This window comes from Penaeus vannamei, chromosome 40 (assembly GCF_042767895.1).
Source record: "Penaeus vannamei isolate JL-2024 chromosome 40, ASM4276789v1, whole genome shotgun sequence".
In the NCBI taxonomy this organism is placed as follows: domain Eukaryota; kingdom Metazoa; phylum Arthropoda; class Malacostraca; order Decapoda; family Penaeidae; genus Penaeus; species Penaeus vannamei.
The window spans coordinates 4,744,218-4,764,217 of NC_091588.1; the positions used below are offsets into that span (position 1 = coordinate 4,744,218).

Consider the following 20,000-nt stretch of genomic DNA (forward strand, 5'->3'; position numbering starts at 1 on the left):
TGTGTGTGTGTGTGTGAGAGAGAGAGAGAGAGAGAGAGAGAGAGAGAGAGAGAGAGAGAGAGAGAATGAGAGTGAACCATTATTTGTTTCTTCGTCAAAAAATGCACGTATATATTTTTTCTCTTATTTTCAATGCCCATTTTACCCCAGTTGTTATTTGACCTTTATTCCTTTCTAAATTGTAGATATCATCACCACCATCATCATCACCATCGTCATCATCATCAATCATCATCACCATTATCATCATCATCATCATCATCATCATCAATCATCATCACCATTAATATCATCATCATCACCACCACCACCACCATCATCATCATCACCATCACCATCAATCATCATCACCATCATCACTACCAGGAAGAAGAAGAAGAAAAAGAGGAGGAGGTGGAGGAGAAGGGGAAGCAGGAAGAAGAAGAGAAGTGGGGAGAAGAGGAGAAGGGGTCAGAAGAAGAGGAAGAGGAGGAGGAGAATGGGGAGCAGGAAGAAGAGGAGGAGAAGGGGGTAGAAGAAGAAAAAAGGAGGAGGAAGAAGTAAAAGAAGAGGAGAAATGGGCAGAAGAAGAAGAAGAAAAGAAGGAGGAGGAGAAGGGGGGCAGAAAAATAAAAAAAAGGAGGAGGAAGAAGTCAAAGAAGGGGAGGAGAAGGGGACAGAAGAGGAAGAAGAAGGAGGAGGAGAAGGGGGTCAGAAAAAAATTTTAAAAAAGGGAGGAGGAAGAAGTAAAAGAAGAAGAGGAGGAGAAGGGGACAGAAGAAGAAAAGGAGGAGGAAGAAGAGGGAGCAGGAAGAGGAGAAGGGGACAGAAAAAGAAAAAAAGGAGGAGGAAGAACTAAAAGAAGAAGAAGAGGAGAAGGGGTCAGAAGAAGAAGAGGAGGAGGAAGAAGAGGGAGCAGGAAGAGGAGAAGGGGACAGAAAAAGAAAAAAAGGAGGAGGAAGAACTAAAAGAAGAAGAGGAGAAGGGGTCAGAAGAAGAAGAAGGAGAGGAGGAAGAGGGAGCAGGAAGAGGAGAAGGGGGCAGAAAAAGAAAAACAGGAGGAGGAAGAACTAAAAGAAGAAGAGGAGAAGGGGTCAGAAGAAGAAGAAGAAGAGGAAGAGGAGGAAGAGGAGGAGGCTGCCTTGGGCTCTGCGTCAGGAGCCAGAAATACCCAGCCTGGTCTATGCACTCGTTGGGGGGGTAGGGGTGTGGGTAGGGGGTGGGGGTGGGGGGTGCCCAGTCGTGGCATGAGTATTGTGCTTTGGCCGAGAGGTGGCGGTGGGGAAGGTGCCGCTGGTTCTGTCTTTGTTGTTTTTGTTCATGTTTTTGTTGTTCTTGTTTTGGTTTATGTTTATGTCTTTGGTGTTCATGTTTTTGTTTTTGTTGTTCATGTGCATGTTTTTGTCTTTGTTCGTGTTTTGTTTTTGTTTATGTTCATGTTTTTGTCTTTGTTTTTGTTTATGTTCATGTTTTTGTCTTTGTTTTTGTTTTTGTTGTTTATGTTGTTCTTCGTGCTGTTATCCTCTTATTCCTTTTTTTCTTATTTATTTTTCGTTTTCTTTTCTATTTCTGCATCTCCTTCGTCTTTTCTATTTCTGCTTCTTCTCTATTCCTTTTTCTTCTCAATTCCATGTTCGTTGTTGTTCTTCTATCGTTTGTTTCTATTCTATCTTGTTTTCTTTCTTTTCCTTAGTCTTCTGCATCATATTTTCTTGTTTATTTTTCTTCTCCTTTTCTTCTTGTCATTTTTCTTTTTTCTTATTACTATTATTTCTTATTTTCTTCTTCATCGGTTTTCATATTTTCTTTAATATTATTGCTGTTTTTCTTCTTCCTACCTTCCTTCTTGATGTGAAGTTTGGCTAGATGTCTTAATTTTTTATCATTTTTTAAATATTTGCGTTTACTTGTTTGGTTAAATACATTCATACTCACCCACACGCATACACACAAGCTCACACACACACACACACACACACACACACACACACACACACACACACACACACACACACACACACACACACACACACACACACACACACATACACATACATTAATTGTGTCTTCCGACCTCTTGATCTCTCCCTTTCCCTCGCTTTTTTTTTTTTCTTTCTTTCTTATTTTTCTGTAAAATACGTACATCTGGCCTGTTCTGTTCCTAATCTGGCGCACATATGTATACACAACTAGCGAAGGGGGAAGGGGGGGGAGGAGGGAAGCTAGTGATGGTAATACTAGCGGACGGACGTTATAAATAGTAAGGCACTGGCGGTAACAGTACTGGGTGTTGTCCGGCTGGGAGACCGAATTAGCCTCCAACCGGACAGGTCCTGGTGATGGGGTGGGGTGGGAGGGGGGTCCTGAGAGTCCTGGGGGATAGGGAGTGGTCTTAGGAGGGTTTGGGGGAGTCCTGGGAGGGAGGGGAGGGTGCAGGGGAAAGGGGGGGGGGGAGGAGTCGGGAGAGGGGTCCAGGGAAGGGAGGATGGGGCAGGGGGGGTAAGACAGGTGGGGGGGGAGGGTTATGGAGTCGGAGGGAAAATTTCGAATAGCTTTCGGGACATTTCGAACACACGATAGGGGGAGAAATCAGCTATTGGAAATGATTTATTGATCTTCTTAAATTCGATAATTAAAGGAGTGATTGAATGGTAGCTTCACGATCGTGTACAAAAGAAAAGAAGAAGAAGAAGAAAAAAAAAAAAGATTTTATAACAACGAAGCCACGGGCGGGATTTTCGTTCCCGCTCAGAGACACTTGGCGAGGCGCGCTGCGTTCCTACACTCATTCTTGTCCCGCTCATTCTAAGAACGTTTGTACACATCCTTGTTTCTCTCGCTTGTAGACTCCGTGTATGTGTGTGTGTATGTACGAGTGCGTGTCGTCGCCTCATAGTGAACGCAGGACCCGACAAATAATACTTAGAGTGCGTGTGTGTTTACGTATGCGCACGATTATTTTTCTTTCTTTTTTTTCTACTTTTTTTTTCAAATTGGAATTGTGGGAGCATTTCGTTTCCACAGGCGGGCTCGTGTCAGTGCGCCGTTCTCTTGCTCAGTGTCCACACCCGCGCTCAGGACCCAGCGGCAGGAAGTACAGACGCTTTACCTCGCTCTTTTTTTTCCGGCAATGGGCGTGTGCTAGAACTCTCCTCCACGTGATGGGCGTGTGCTAGTTCTCTTCTCCTGGGGATGGGCGTGTGCTAGAACTCTCCTCCCGGGGATGGGCGTGTGCTAGTTCTCTTCTCCTGGGGATGGGCGTGTGCTAGTGCCCTTCTCCCCGAAATGGGCGTGTACTCGGGTTTCCATCGACCTCTCGTTGTAGATACCCAAGTGACTTTCGAGTGAAGGTCTCGTACCGTCCCTTGATATGTACAGTCCATCTTGAGGAGTTATTCGGTCTCAATCAAGCCTTTTACGTGTCACCATCAGTGCCTTTGAGGAGATTCTGCCAAGCTCTTGTCTAAGGGGGTTTTCGTGTTGTGTAGGGAGCAGTGTCGTTGGCCTCTTAACTGTGTATTGTGTGCTTATGGGAAGGAAAATATTTTGTTTTGGAATGTTCGGAGAAAAAATATCGCGAGTGGAGGGTGTGACAGGGATAAAAGATTGTGAAAATAAAGTCAATAAATATATATGAAAGATGGTAGATTGAGGGCAAGCGCTTGGCAGTTCTGTTTTATTATGTCCAATGGGGAGAAGAGGCGTGTGTGTTCGAGTGTTAATAAGAACGGTTATTCCTTTACCAGGTTGAAATACACTCGTCGGAAAATGAAGTGTATAACCCAAGGACCAATGAGACAGAGCAAAGTGCAATTAAAGTGCAGATAATCACAACGGGACAGACCCTTGCATCGAGACACAAGCTAAACGCATTCACGCTTCTAGGCCTATCACCAGCTACTGAGTGAGGCCTATCCCTAGCTATTGAGTCAGATCACATCCACTGTGCTTGTAGGCCTTTTTAACATCCATCAGACAGCTTAAAGCAACTGGACCTCTCACGGGACTGACACCCACCTGTCACAGTTTCATCAGCAGTATAAGCTTGAAGCCAGCAGTATGTTCAGCTTAGGAGCCTCTCCGCATCAGCAGTAATAGTGAGCTTGTAGCAGTAGCAGCAGCAGTAGTCAGCAGTAGCGGCAGTAGTCAGCTTATTGGCTTCAAGCAGTTGACGCATTAGGCCGTCATGGCTACACTGATAGGCATCATTCAGGCAGCCATGATTGTTACGTGTTACTTGACCGTAAGATCCGCTCCTGCCTCTATCTTTATTTGCTATTTGTGTATGTGGTTTGATTTTTCCCTATTGTTGTTAAAGTTATTTTGTTTTATGTATTTATTTATTTATTTTACTGTTTTTCTTTGGGGGGAGGAGGTACATTAATTTTAGTGCCTGTGTGGTATCCTGCTATTTAAAAAGATGCAGGCGATTTTAAGGGCTTTATTCTCAAACGATTCGTGTTGCAGTTCAGCCATTAACGAAGTTTATATTTTTTTCGTTTTTATATTTAAAGGGGAAAAGACAAAGACCATTTATATGGAGATTGGTTCTTCCAAGGCACATATAACCAGGTAGCTCCACTTCATTTAGAATGTTGAACCCAAAATTGAATATTTTTTCCCAATAGTATTCAGACAGCTTATAATGAATGGTAAGGAAATTTTTGTTATCTTAAATAGAAGGGGAAGATTTTTGTTGGCTGGTAATATGGCAACAAGTATTTTATTTCTGGGTTTACTTGTTTTTTTCCCGATTTTCGAAAATGAAAATAATGGAGAAATTGACTTTTTTGACCCCCGATGCACCTGATCCAATACAATTTGATTCCTATTGTTTTTTTTCTAGTCAGTTGTACATATAAAAACCTCCACAATCGATGGTGTCTGCCATTTGTCTCAAGCACACTATGTCACAGGAGACCATTCCTGTTTGTGGGCACATGAACAATACTGATTCTAGACGTGTAGTTTTTTCATTGGTATTTTGTTTATTTTCTTACTGCCTGTCACATGTTTCCAGAAATTAAAAAAAGTGAGGTTTTCAGAGGTAAAATCCATAAACAAGGGATTAAAATAAGTGTGGCCTTATAACAGTATTAAGTTTTTCAAATGATTATGGATCTACCCGTATCCAATATCTCATTACGCATTCCAATTGGCTGAACTTAATGACATCATTTGCTCCAGCTCCCTTTTGACCTGGTCATTCTGGGGGGATAGTTTGTGGTATTGTTTCATTTCCTTGCAAGTGGTAAAAGAGTAATAAAAGATTAAACCAAAAAATATATGTATATAGATAGATAGATAGATGTAGATATTTAAAATTTGTAATGAATAGAGGTGAAGAGGTAGGGCTTACCTCAGGTGTTACCAACTAAGCTTTTCATCAAAAGAGAGTGGGGCTACCTGTGTTAAACTATACTTTGGTTCGTACATTTGCATCGTCTGATTCAGTTCGTAGTTTGCTTGATATTATGTAAAATAAATACTTTTTAAGAACATTTACTTATCAGAGTATTGCCAAATGTAAGCTAACATGCATTTTGTGTGTGTGTGTGTATGGAGGATAGATAGATCCAAGGATAAATCGAATCAGATGATGATGTCCGATTCCATCTACATAAACACAATTCGAAGCCGAGAATGCACGGAATGAGACGATTCCCCCGTCTCCAAAATCCGTTATGATTCGTTAACGGTCATTTGCGGCCGAAAGTAGTTAACGATAAATCGCTTCATCTTTCGAATAAAGTTGTTTATTTTTACGAATTTTTACAACGGGTCTGAAGTATATAATTGAGGGAGGGAAGTCCTGGTCAGTTTTGTTTAGTTGTTGATTTTATAGCTGTTGTTTTTACTCTTGTTTCTTCTTGATTACGTTTTTTAGCTTCATCCAATTTATTTAGTTCAAGGACTAAATTCTCTCTCATTTTCTTTTTCCTCGTTTTTCTTTCAACCAGTTGTTTTGACTATTCTATGGACGCTATTATAAACTCCCTCTCTCTCTCGTCTTCCCCTCCTTTTTTCTTCACCTCCCACGCTCTTCTTTGTCTTCTGTTCGCTCTTCATCATCGTCTTTTTTCTCTCTCTTCTCCTTCCTTTCTCCTATCTCCTTCGTTCCCTACCACTCCTCTCTTTTTTTACATTTTTCCCCATTTTTCCCTCTTGGCCTGTCGAGTTTCTTTCCTGTTAACTCAGGAGTGAGGCAAGACTGTGTCCTTGCACCAACACCTTTAAACACTTGCATGGACTGGATAATGGGCAGAGCTACTATCCGAAGTCAGTGTCGAATAACACTGGGCAATATCAAGGTCACGGACCTCGACTATACCGACGATGTTGCTATCCTATCTGATTTCCTGGAATCTCTGGTGGCGGCTCTTGGTGCATTCAGTAAAGAGGCGAAGCCCCCGGGCTTAGAGGCCTCCTGGAGCAAAACCAAGAGCTAGGATTTTGGGTGCCTGATAGGAGAACCTGTTCAGTCGATGCATGCTTGCGGTGAGGACATTGAAGTCACAGAGAGCTTTACATACCTTGGTAGTGCAGTCCATGTCTCTGGGCTGTCAGATCATTAGACGGATTGGTCAGACAGCAGGAGCCTTGAACTCTGTCATCAAGAGTATTTGGAGGTGCAGGTACCTATGCAGGACTCAGTTACGTGTCTTCAAGGCCATGATCCTGCCAGTTTTGCTCTCTGGAAGTGAAAGCTGGACGCTATTTAGTCCTTTGGAGTCGTGTCTCGATGCTTTTTGGAACAAGCCCCTTCGCCGGGTACAGTTGGAAGTATCATGTGACCAATCGACGACTACACTTTGAGACCGGCATGGTACATGTTACTTGCAGGTCTTATGCCAACTCAGGTTATACAGACAACTAGCTCGTTTCCCTTTGGATGACCCTGCCCATCAGGTTGTCTTCTTTTCGAGACAATCCTGCGCGGAGGAGGCCCATGGGGAGACCTAGGAAGTCGTGGCTTGGGCAGCTCGACCAGAAATGTTGTGAGGAGCTAGAGATAGGCCGAGGACCCGCCAGGCGACTCGCCATGAGGGATCCCCGAGGTTGGAAGCGAAGGGTGAATGCGGCTATGCGCCCCCGTCGGCGACAGCTCCTTTGAGGATGATAATTTCCCTCATACGCCATCTCTCTCCTCATTTTTTCTCTACGTTCTCCTTTCTTTCTCTCCCTGTCTATTTTCTTTCTTTCCTTTTCCTCCCAATCTCCACCCCTCCTGTCTTCTCCGTTATCTTCCTCCATCCTTCCCGCTCTTCCTCTTACTCTATCTCCCTAGCTTCCTCCCTCCATCCTCCCTCCCTTTCTCCTAGCTTTTCTTCCTTCCTTCTTTTCCCTCACTTTCATACCTCTCCCCCCCCCTCCCCCTCCCGTTCAGTCTCCCCACCATCTTCATAGCGCAAATGTGTCTCTCTCAACCCTCCCAACGCAGCTGTCCGTCCTCTCTCCCTTGCTCCCAACTTATTTACTTTTTTCCCTCCCCCCCCTCTTTCGTACCACTCTCCCTCTCCCTTCCGTTCGCCCTCCCCCTACTCCTTCTCCTCCTCTCCCATCCCCTTCCCTTTTTTCTACTCCCTCTCCGATCTCTTTCTCCACTCCCTCTCTCATTCCCTTCCCTTTCTCCTTTCCCTCTCCCATTCTCTTCCCCTTCTGTACTGCCTCTCCCATTCCCTTCCCCCTCCTCCCCTCCCTCTCCTCCCTCTCCCTCTTCCTCTCCCATCCCTCACCCTCACCCTCTAACTCCCCCTCCCCTCCTCTCTTTAACTCCCCCTAACTCCCCCAATCACCTCCCTCCCCCCCTAACTCCCCCAATCACCTCCCTCCCCAACACAAGTGTGCCTCTCACTCCCCCAACGCAGCTGCAGCTCGTACGGCAAATAGGGACATTTTAGTAAGCATTTCTCCCACTGCCAATGACCTGGGAATTGCGCGAAAAGGATTACGTGCAATTATTTGAATAGTTTATTTTAAGATTTATTCGTTATATTTCTTTCTTTCTTTTATTTTTTTTTAGATTTAGTCTAGTTTAGTTTAGTGTATTGCAGGTGGAGAGGATATTTGAATTCTCATCCGTTTTCTGTAACTATCTTTATCCTTTTATATGGATGTAGATGAAAGAATGTGCCACAAATACTTTAGATTCTTGCTTTATTTGATAGATGTATTTTTGTAGTGTCAGATTTCCTAGTATGATAATAGTAGTATGTCTCCTAGTATCTTAAAATTTTGATCATGGATAAAAAATGTTTGAAATATCCGCATCGGCAACTGAAGACCTGTATCCGCATCCGTAAATATTGGAAAAGTCGACATCTAGTCCACCTCTGATTATCATTAAATTGTAATTAATTGGGATCATCATCACCACCACTGCCATCATTAATTTATCATTATTATTATTAATGTTATCATCACTATTATCAGCATTTGTCATCACTTGTTATGATCATCATTATCGCCACCATTATCATTACTATCACCATTAATAATCGGCATTATATCACTATTAATGTTCGTTTTGTGTGATTAAACAATGCATTTTAGTTGCATTTTTGGCGTGTTTTACATATAATTTTTGTTTGTTTGTTTTTGTTTGCTTTTCCTTCTTTTTCCTGTTTTCAGTCTTTTTTTTAGTTATTTTTGCTGTTTCTGTTGATATTTTCATGTTACTAATAGAATAAGCAATGGGACCAGTAAGGACTGTGTGTGCGTGTGCGTGTGCGTGTGCGTGTGTGTGTGTGTGTGTGTGTGTGTGTGTGTGTGTGTGTGTGTGTGTGTGTGTGTGTGTGTGTGTGTGTGTGTGTGTGTGTGTGTGTGTGTGTGTCCACGTGATTTTCACATCCGGGCGTGTGTATATATACACCTTTTCACCCTCACCCCCTGTATGCCTCCCGCGCCCCATATCCCTCACTCCTTCCCCCTCCCCTCCCCACCCCACACCCACCCACCCACACCCCCTCACACCCACCCACACACCCTCACACCCACCCACACACCTTCACACCCACCCACACCCCTTTCACACCCACCCACACCCCCCTCACACCCACCCACACACCCACCCACACCCACCCTCACCCCTAAATAAATAAAAATAACTTTTTTTTTTTCAAAGTGGTCAGTGTCTACATCCGGCCTCACACCCACCCACACCCCCTCACACCCACCCACACCCACCCACACCCCCTCACACCCACCCTCACCCCTTAAATAAATAAAAATAACTTTCTTTTTTTTTCAAAGTGGTCAGTGTCTACATCCGGCGCTTGTGCCGTCTCTCCCCCTCCCAGCTCACCTTCGGCGCGGGCATGTACGCGGGAATCTACGTCACCCAGAACTACGAGGTGCCGCGAGTCGACGAGCCCTCGAGGCTGTGGGAGAAGGTGAAGGACTGGGCGGAGTCGCACAAGAAGAAGGACTAAAAGAGGAGGGAGGAAGGAAGAGGAGGAGGACTACAAAGGAGGAAAGGTTGAGTAGAGAGAGAGGTTTGGGGTAAGTAGGGTTTTGTTGTTGTTGTTTCTTTTCGTTTTTGTGTATTGTGTAGGTTTTTTTGTGGTTTGTGTGTTAGTTTTGTGTGTGTGTGTGTGTGTGTGTTAGTTTTGTGTGTGTGTGTGTGTTAGTTTTGTGTGTGTGTGTGTGTGTGTGTGTAGTGTATTAGTGTTGTGTATGTATTAGCGTGTATGTGTTAGTTTTGTGTGTGTGTGTGTGTGTTAGTTTTGTGTGTGTGTGTGTGTTAGTTTTGTGTGTGTGTGTGTGTGTGTGTGTGTTAGTTTTGTGTGTGTGTGTGTGTTAGTTTTGTGTGTGTGTGTATGTTAGTTTTGTGTGTGTGTGTTAGTTTTGTGTGTGTGTGTGTATGTGTTAGTTTTGTGTGTGTGTGTTAGTTGTGTGTGTGTGTGTGTGTGTGTTAGATTTTTTTTTTGTGTGTGTGTGTGTGTGTTAGTTTTGTGTGTGTGTATGTGTTAGTTTTGTGTGTGTGTGTGTTTTGTGTGTATGTGTGTGATAGTTTTGTGTGTGTGTGTTAGTTTTGTGTGTGTGTGTGTGTGTTAGTTTTGTGTGTGTGTGTGTGTGTGTGTTAGTTTTGTGTGTGTGTTAGTTTTTTTTGTGTATGTTTTAGTTTTGTGTGTGTGTGTTAGTTTTGTGTGTGTGTGTTAGTTTTGTGTGTGTGATGTGTGTGTGTGTTAGTTTTGTGTGTGTGGTGTGTGTGTGTGTTAGTTTTGTGTGTGTGTGTGTGTGTGTGTGTATGTGTTAGTTTTGTGTGTGTGTGTTAGTTTTGTGTGTGTGTGTGTTAGTTTTGTGTGTGTGTGTGTGTGTGTGTTAGTTTTGTGTGTGTGTGTGTTAGTTTTGTGTGTGTGTGTGTGTGTGTTAGTTTTGTGTGTGTGTGTGTGTGTGAGTTTTGTGTGTGTGTTAGTTTTGTGTGTGTGTGTGTGTTAGTTTTGTGTGTGTGTGTTGTGGGTGTGTGTTAGTTTTGTGTGTGTGTGGTGTGTGTGTGTGTTAGTTTTGTGCGTGTGTGGTGTGTGTGTGTGTTAGTTTTGTGTGTGTGTGTGTGTGTGTGTGTTAGTTTTGTGTTAGTTGTGTGTTTGTTAGTTGTGTGTGTGTTAGTTTTGTTAGTTTTGTGTGTGTCTGTGTTAGTTGTGTGTGTGTGTTAGTTTTGTGTGTATGTGTGTGTTAGTTTTGTGTGTGTGTGTGTGTGTGTGTTAGTATTGTGTGTGTGTGTGTTAGTATTTTTTTTGTGTGTGTGTGTGTTAGTTTTTTGTGTGTGTGGTGTGTGTGTGTGTGTGTTAGTTTTGTGTGTGTGTGTGTGTGTTAGCTTTGTGAGCGTATGTGTGTGTGTCTGTGTTTGCTTTGTGTGTGTGTGTGTTAGTTTTAGTTTTGTGTGTGTGTGTGTGTTAGTTTTGTGTGTGTTTGAGTGTGTGAGTGTGAGTGTGAGTGTGAGTGTGTGTGACTGACTGACTGACTGATTTTTTTCAGGCTTATGTCCAAATAGGAAGCAAGAGATTTTGATTACAAATTTTGAGTATGAACAATTTCTGAAATAGCATGATCATGTTGCCTGATTGTGATTTTTATGTGATATATGAGTGAACTTTGCAGATTCTGTTATTAGGCCATGCTCGTTTTTAGTGATACTTGACAATGTAGTTTATTGAATTGTATTAAGGTAGGCATCATTTGTTTTCTTATATAAATAACTTTCATTTGTGTGGATTCTGGAAATTTATAATTACAAAGCAGTATTTCATAAGGAATATGATAATATAAAGTATTGTAAGAAAAGAAACTAACACAAGACCATTGTAAGTCTGGTTTCTTAAAAAGGACGTGAAGTGTGCAGATGTGATATTTGTTATCATAGTTTCACATAGCAATTAACTGATAACTTAGGCATTTAACAGACTTGAGAACTTGTGCAATAAAGTGGATCTAATGATGAGGATCTTGTATATTAGTTGTTGGGTCATTGCTAAAATTGTGAAAATTAGAAGGAGATAAACCATATCAGTGTTAGGTCTTTGAACTGGTTTATGGTTCTTTAATTAATATTATTTAGAGTAATTACAGGATCACAAGAGTAAAACTTCCAGCAGCCAAGTTCTTGATTACTGAGAAACTTTGCACAAGTTTTTAAAAATATCTTTTCTTCCACAGAATAGCTTGGGACTTCGTCGACACCAGCGCCCTAGATGGACTACGATTATTCTTCACAGAAAGCCAAGGCACCACATCACCATAACAAATCACCTAGATTTAAGGATAGGTAGCGCATATTGTGCCATAGGATGAAAGAGATCTATTTGAACACCTAAGCTTTTTCTTTTGTTTGTTTTCTTCACCGTGAAGTCATACTTGTACAGGTTTTTCCATGTGATAGAACGAAAGTGTGGCACTGTAACAGAAACACTCAAGCCTGTTCATCTGTCTTGTTGTCTGCCAGAAGAGTTGTTGGGTCTATTTTAATTACATTCTGATTTTTGCTCCAGTTAATTGTTGAAGCGTGGGGTTTCATTTCGTCTTAATAAAAAGTTGCCCAGACTTTTTTCTCTTTTATTGTGTCCTACTTTTCAAAAAATCTGCTCCAGATAGTTATTTTTATGATACCTAAATGCAGTTATTCTTTCATCAAGTTGATTTATATACTTTTAAGCTTTCTTGCAGGTTACATTATTTGATACCATTCTCTATACAAGTCTTTTCCATATCAGATATTCCCCAGATTACCATTGAATAGCATGTATATACTACAAAATAACTGCCATTTCTGAACATTTTTCAGAAAGGAGTATTTCGTTTAGTTGTTGTTTACATTTATTCAGTCTGTTCTTTATAAGCAGGCAAACATATTTTACATATACTCTCCCTTTAATATAACTTTCCTTACTTGGAAATTAGAGAATTTAGCAAAAGTTAAGGAGGTAGAAGCAAAAAAAAATTGCTTCAAGTTCACAAAATCAAGGTTACTCAACTTGCAAACTTTTTCCAAATATGTTTGGTTGCCTTGTAACTAACTTTTGATTCTTAAATATGAAAGCAGGTAGAGGTGACTCAGAAACAATAAATATAGGCTTTCATCTTAAACAAGGGTTCTTAACCTGGAGTTCATAAACCCCTAGGAGGTCCACGAGTATCAGAAAAATATTTACAATAGTTTTTTTTATATTGTCTACTTGAAGATTTTAGACTTTCTCTCATATGTATGAGACAATCAAATCTCATAAGGTACATTATACACATTGCATGCAAAGTTTTATCTGCTTTTATCAAATTCTGAAAAAGGATAAGAACCACTGATCTAAAAGAACCATACCATTTATGAATTATTCAGCATACAGCATATTTACACCTTGGCTCGGGGTGAAGGTCACGTCACGAAAAAAAGGGGAGGGTGATTATATTCAGTGGGTGTTTAGGAAGGGGCTCTTGCATTATTTGTGGAATGTACCATCCATGAGCCATGAATGGAAGAGTGCTGGCTCCAGGGAAGACCCTTTCCATACTCAGGATCCTATTCCTGCCCGCCCAGATGCAAGAATATAGAAAATTGAATATTATAAAAATATAAAAAATGACAGCAAAATGTTCTTCATTGCAACTGTTACTGTGGACAACTATAGACTACCTAGAGAGTTAATATGGAGTCTGTGCAAGGTAAAAAGACTATTACCCTCTTGAAACAGCATATCAAATGATAAATAAAACCTTGAGAAAATAAAAGGAAGCCAAAATTAGAAAGAAAGAAAAAGAAGAAAAACATAACACTGAATAGGGGAGGCAAGTGTTTGTGGGTGTCAGGCCTACAAGCCACACACCCAGGAAAGTCCCCACTCAAGCAAGCCTAATGCCTGGAACTTGGGCCATGAGCAGGCAGCAAGGCACCCAGATCCATGGAACCAATATCCACACAACTGGGTCAGTGTTCAACAATGATGAGCAAACCCAGTGCTCGTACCCAAATGATATTTGGATAATGGGAATTCCGCTGGTTTTCCCAAAGTTTGTGTGAAATTACCAAACGATAGCCATGACGCAGTAGTTCTTTTTATACAAAATTACTATGCAACAGGAAACAAAATTCCATTTTAATATGTGGCAATAAATAAAATTCCTCTTATTTAACTAATGACAGGAAATAAAATAGCATCGTAAGGGTGTTACTTTATTCCATTATAAACAATCATCCACAAGTCATCACAACTGAAGAAATCTTTAGATCTCTCTCAAACAATAAAAACCTAAAGTGCATAAATTCACTTGAAAATGTAACATCAAAATACTCTAAACTGAAAAATTTTATCTGTATAATGTATATATCCGTAGACCTACATAAATCAGCACGTGTTAACTTTTATATGTGGTTCACACACTTGGAGAGCATCATGCATCTCCATAGATGTCCATCTCCTTATCCACCTGGGTTTACACATCACTAAAATTTTTTGTACTCCATACAATCAGAGGGGAGAGGGTCGTTCACCCTTCAGTCAGTCACCAATGCACGGCACTGCATCACTGTTTGTTCCAGGCACTTGGTGCTTGGATATGTTCTCCCATGATCAAGTGCAATAATTAATTGATACAAGTCGGTAAACCCAGATTTTCTATATCACTTTTTTGTCTGCATCTTTAAAAAACTCGGACACACTTCAACGATTCACTATCACCGTTTCACTTCAAGCCACTCAAGCCTTGATTTCATCATTGCTGTGTTGTCTCTTCATCGTGATCCGCAAGAGGGATAAAACACTTCAATTTGTCAATTCATGTTTTAGAGTACCCGCAGGTACGGTCCATTATTAATTTGGTTGTCGAGGGATGGAAACAACTGTCATTTCCCTTAAGTTTTGGGCCTCTTGAGGCATTTTGAAAAGCTGTACAGCTTCGCGAACGGCATTCCATGAGGAAGCTATAGGACAAACGCTGGTCAGTACTGGTGATCATCGTAGTTCCCGCTGGTACCCTGACGAGTCATCGGTGAATCTCACAGCGCAGGAGCTCTCTCGTCACCCATAACGCTTTCAACACTTCCCTTACCACCCAATGCTCTTCTGATATGTAAATAAAATAAAAATAAGCTTCACCTACTCTTAAGCTAATCTAATGACTATTCAAGGCAAAATGAACGAAATTAAATACTTACCATTTGGTACAAAGCAATGATGTGAATGCATTGCAAACACAGACAAAGAAAATTAGAGAAGTCGGCTCTTAAAAAAAATTCAGAATACCTTCTGGACATTCTTCTACTTATTCTTGACTCACTTCAGAATCTCTCAATCAAACCTTGGACAGCATAAATAAACCTAATCCTAACACCAGAAGAGCACTGCGTGGTGAAAACCTGCAGAAAAGGGGGGATGAGGTGGTGGGGGGGAGGGAAGTGATGAAAGTCTGAAGGATGCAAGAAGGATATGAGAGGCGTGAGGTGAGGAGGGGGAGGCAGCACACATGTGTAACAATAACCTTGTAGGTGGTAGAGGACTGGTGCGTCGAAGCTGGCGTGTTGAAGCCTCTTTTGTTTTAGTACAGTACTGCTTCTAGGGAGGTGTGGGCCGGTGGGGCCCAGCAATCAGTTGTAGTGGTAGCTTGTCCTCCTCCTCCTCTTGTTGCATATGGATTCGTTTACATGTTTTTCCAAGCTCTCTCTCTCTTTCATGTTTCCTTCGCATGGTTGTGAGCTCCCCTCATCAAAATGCCTTCATGGAATCAAGTGCGGGATCTTGAACGGCTGCGGCTCCTCCTGCGAGATCGTCGCGACTCCCTGCTGGCGGACCGCCGGGAACGCTGTGGTGATCTAGGGGGAGGTGGAGGGGGAGAAAGAAGGGAAAAGGCCATTAGTTTAGCCTGTGATAACTATCTTACTTGTATTAATACATGATACTGATGATAGTTACAAGTGGTAGTCAACAAATAAAGTTATTAATGAAGTGAAACAAGTAGCCAGACTACTGACTTTGCTATATGTGTGTGATCTGACAAACTGACTTTTCAACTCAAATCATGCAGGCCATTTTCACACATGCAACATTTTGAAAAACTGTACATAAATGATGAGCACTTGTATTTAATTGTTTAAGAGTAAAGGCACAGACAGCCGGATAACAAGGGTGCACACAGACACCACGGATTAGAGCACGCTTTTTATCTTTCCCTGTGTGATCACACCTTAAGTCATGCCAGAGTGGATGATAACTAAGTTTGTATCTCCCTGATATGGTCATTTACTCACAAAAATCACCAACTTTTATTTCACACCCATGTCATGGCAAGATAATACTTAGCAAGCATAATAAAAACAGAGCAGTAAACCTTGACATTTCAAGCATTCATACAAAAAGTCACAACAATCCTAATCTAAAGTCGAATAAAAACAGCTCTGCCCTGATGATATGCATCTATCAATGTTCATTGATACACGTGGAATGTCTCCCCATTAACCACTCTACACTAGAGCCTAAATGCAACTAAGACAAAGGTTGCACCCGTACCTTCGAGGAGACTTCCCTGCCGACCTTCTCGGTGACCTTTTGGGCGAGCGTCTGGGTGACCTTCTTGGGGACCTACGGGGTGACCTCCTCGGTGACCTCCGTGGCGATCTTCTTGAGGAACGGCTCCTCCTCCGGGACCTTGACCTTGAGCGGGACTTGCGAGCATTCTTCTCCTTCTCCTTCTCTCTCTCCCGCTCTCTCTCCTTCTCGCGCTCTTTCTCCCGCTCCCTCTCCTTCTCTCGTTCCTTTTCGCGTTCCTTCTTTCTCTCAGCTCGGATTTTCTCCCATTCTTCGTTCTCCTTCTCCTTAGCTGCTTTCATCTCGGCCTGAAGACGCTCCACCTCAGCCATCTTCTGGCGTCGCTGCGCCTCTTTCTCGGCAATCTGCAGTGAGATGGGAGTTCAGTCATATGGCTGTGGAGGGAGGGAGGGAGGGAGGGAGGAAGGGAGAGAGGGAGGGAGGAAGGGAGAGAGGGAGGGAGGGAGGGAGGGAGGGAGAGAGAGAGAGAGAGAGAGAGAGAGAGAGAGAGAGAGAGAGAGAGAGAGAGAGAGAGAGAGAGAGAGAGAGAGAGAGAGAGAGAGAGAATAGAGAATAGAGAATAGAGAAGAAGAGAGAAGAGTGATACTACTATTTCTAAAAATATATATACATATTTTTCAACTGTCCATCTTTCACTTCTATATAATTTGGATATCAAAACACTGAAGACCACATGCACCCTCAGATTAAAAGTATTTGAAAAATTGCAAGAATAAAAGTACAATTTTTTTTTTTTTCTTCTTTTTTTTTAATCAGTTTTAACTTGATTCCTCATTTAACTAGAATATCCCCCCAGCTGTGGGAAATAATGATACACTGGCATTATTGTGTAAATTTAAAAACAAGAATGGGAAAAATTTGGCAGATGGCTGGAGTTGAAGACTACATTATATACACAATTCAGAGGCATTCTTTCAAATACACTCAACACACTGAATAAGAAAGGTCTTATATTCACAAACTCCACAACAGACAAAGCATACCTGTTCGGTGGTCAGTGGCAGCCAGTATATAGCTGGTTGTGCCTTTGTTTTGCGGAACAAATCATCCAGCAGCTTGGCGGGAGGTTCCTCTGGTTTCTTTTTCTGTTTCTCGCCTAGTGATTAGATATTGTAATGCATTAAATCCGTGTTAATGAAGAGGTTTCTCTTCCTTTCCCCCTCCTAGCAACTGAATGTACACCATACAAAGCAATATTAGCAATGTCATGTACCTGTATTTAGGTACGCTACATGTTGCTGCAATAGACATCTTGAAAGCAGAGCAACTAATAAATAAAACCATTTCTCACAATGATACAAAAAAATATAAGACTAATCAAAATCAAAAAAGGAAAAGAACCAAGACCTAGACCTCCATACCTTCAGCACCGCTTGGACTCTGGCTCTTGCGGCGTTCTCTCATTCTCTCCTCCTCCCTCTCTCTTCTCAGCCTCTCGCGTTCCCGCTCCCTCTCCCCTGGCGAACGCTCTCCTATCTTCGCCAAGTCCCACTCACGCACTGGCCCTTCACGCTGTACATTGCAAAGGTTGGGTGATGCTTACTATCATTATCATTGCAACATGTACTAAAAAAATCTAGGAGCAAAGTACATATACTTTAAATCACCTCCAGGAAGAGACCAAATGTGAACAAAACCAAAGCAAAAAATTATTAACTCTCATGTCTGTCTTCCCTTCACTAAAGTACTCATCAACCAAACCACAATTAAATCCATAAATCAAAAAGCATCTTTAAGAAGCCACAAAAAGTCATTGCACTTACTTTCCATTTATCATCTCGTTTCTCTTCTACAGCCTTCTGGGGAGGAGGGGCATTCTCCTCCAGCCTCTTTTTCATCTCCTCCTAGTTAAAGAAAAAAGAATGATGTTCAAATCCAAAAAGCTGCTTGCATCAGAATAGCCATCAGATATATCATATTACATTACATAATTCATCACTAACAAACCAGTTGCAATTATGTCTTTGTTAGAACTACATGTACTTTTGATAAAGATATAACTGAAAATAGTCATTTATACCTTTTCTACTTGTTAAAACGAACACTGTTCAAAAGTAAACACACCCAATAAATAATTGGGAAAAGAAGAGCAAACTGACATGAAAAAAATTATCAAACTGCATAAATCAGTGAGTGTAAGAAAGAATGAGTGAAAAAAGAAAGAATGAGGGGAAAAAAAGAAAAAAAAGAAAAAAGCCTTACCTCAGTGGCAAAATCAACAAACAAATTCTTTGGGTTCGACATTGGCCATTTAACACCATGCAGAGCAACACGGGTTTCTTGAGCTTGATCCTCATTCTCATACTGAAATAAATCATTACCATTATTATTACTATTATCATTATTATTTTTACAATTGATAAATAGTTATGAATCAGCATGAACTGCATATGTATTTCTGCACTTACAAATTTGAAAAATTCTTCAAGTAATTCTAATATATTCTGCAGGTCTTAATAAATATACGGCAATACATTGGGAAACAACCCTAGGCTAACACAAACACAACACTCACCATTGCCAAGCACTTGGACTTGATATTGTCAATCCAGAAGCCATTATCCACTAATCGACCCGTTCTCTGCAGCAACTCGCGCAGCTGGTTGATGGTGAACGGCCGGACTAGGTGCTGAATGAACACTACTCTGGAAGGTGGGTTTCGTGCGGGGGGAATGGCTGGCTTGCTTACAGGAGGCCCTTCATACATCCTGATCTTTCTCATGGCTTCTGGAACAGGAAGTGAAAATCCTAATGAAAAGGAGCAACACATCTCAGAAGACACTAGTTTAATTCAATTTAGAAAATGGATACACAATTAAATAGACTCGTAACATGTAAATAATTCCTAAAAAACACAAGTCACTTTAAGGCAATCCCCACGGAATCCCCTGACAAACTTACTCTCCTCGGGCGACTTGGATCTCTTCCTCTGTTTGACTGCCACCGGGGACACTTCCCGCACCTCACGCCGTGGTCTGGCCTCTTCGCCCTCCTCCATTAACTCTTCCTTGGCCTCCTGACCTAGGCTGGGAGGTGGCTCAGGTCCCTCGGCATCACTTGCCTCTCCAGACTCGGGTTCCGAGTCCTCACCCATGTGCAGTTCCGAGGGCAGGAGGGGCTTCACATCAGGGATAATGGTCTGTGGGTTGAAACAATATTGGATATTGATACAAGTAGTTGCTCTAATTGTTGATAATGTTTGCCTGTACTTTAAACCGAGTTCAAGGTGCTCAATGCTATTTGGGGCAAAGTATACTATAAGATCTTAGAATGAACAACTAATAGGGATGATTAGCAAAGATAACCTGAAAAAAATTAATCAAATAATTTTTAAAAAATAATAAAAATATAATAACAAATAAAAATAAAAACAAACCTCGTAGAATAACAAAGTAACGTTTACCATCCAACTTTCACTGAGTAAAAAAAAAGTCACTTACCTTAAGAGAAGCGGAGGAAATATCAACTGACATTTTCCTTGAGGAAGAATTACCCCATTTCCTTTTCTTTGGCTTGTCTGCGTCTTTTTCAGCTTCTTCATCTCTTGACTTGCCTCGAGATAAGCTTACTGTTGAGAAAAATAAAGAGGGGCATCAGAAGACAAGAGTAAATGCTGAGCTTTTACATATTTCAGGTCTCAAAGTTTCACACATCAACTGAGCAATGAAGTCCAACAATGGTCGGAATTGTTGGCTAAGTCTTCATTACTCCACATGAGCAAACAACAATTTACTCATTTATATGTATGTATGTGTACATGTGTCCATATGTGTGTGTGTGTGTGTGTGTGTGTGTGTGTGTGTGTGTGTGTGTGTGTGTGTGTGTGTGTGTGTGTGTGTGTGTGTGCGTGTGCGTGTACAAGAAAAAATCCTCAGCACAACTTACCTTTCCTCACTGACTTGAAAGAGGAATAATCTATCATAGGCTTTGTTTCCTTGTTCTCCTTCTCCTCCTCCTCTTGTTGTCTCCTGTCAGAGTTCTGGCTGTCCCTTC

The 20,000-nt window shown here is 41.6% G+C and overlaps 1 protein-coding gene and 1 long non-coding RNA gene across 3 annotated transcripts in view; one reads left to right on the forward strand and one right to left on the reverse strand.

The window, feature by feature from the left end:
- Nucleotides 1–2,960: 2,960 nt before the first annotated feature.
- On the forward strand, nt 2,961–9,418 carry LOC113824152 (uncharacterized). The gene is made up of 3 exons (XR_003477481.2): nt 2,961–3,073; nt 3,726–3,883; nt 9,279–9,418. It is a non-coding gene; the product is annotated as an uncharacterized lncRNA (long non-coding RNA).
- A 4,208-nt stretch (nt 9,419–13,626) lies between these two features.
- Nucleotides 13,627–20,000, reverse strand: part of LOC113824151 (microtubule-associated protein futsch) — a 32,812-nt gene continuing 26,438 nt past the window's right edge. Inside the window, exons 9-19 of one of the 2 annotated variants that reach the window (XR_003477480.2) lie at nt 19,893–20,000; nt 19,448–19,575; nt 18,909–19,146; nt 18,523–18,734; nt 18,210–18,311; nt 17,771–17,851; nt 17,369–17,519; nt 16,991–17,103; nt 15,969–16,351; nt 14,944–15,274; nt 13,627–14,528 (exon numbers count right to left, since the gene is read on the reverse strand). The exon at nt 19,893–20,000 is cut by the window's right edge and continues 77 nt beyond it. Coding sequence is in view for 1 of the 2 variants with exons in the window: in XM_027376898.2 (XP_027232699.2) it covers nt 15,187–15,274; nt 15,969–16,351; nt 16,991–17,103; nt 17,369–17,519; nt 17,771–17,851; nt 18,210–18,311; nt 18,523–18,734; nt 18,909–19,146; nt 19,448–19,575; nt 19,893–20,000 (1,604 nt within the window). In the remaining variant the exon portion in view is untranslated. Of the gene's footprint in view, nt 15,275–15,968; nt 16,352–16,990; nt 17,104–17,368; nt 17,520–17,770; nt 17,852–18,209; nt 18,312–18,522; nt 18,735–18,908; nt 19,147–19,447; nt 19,576–19,892 lie in introns of both variants that reach the window. The other variant, XM_027376898.2, reaches the window with a different exon arrangement.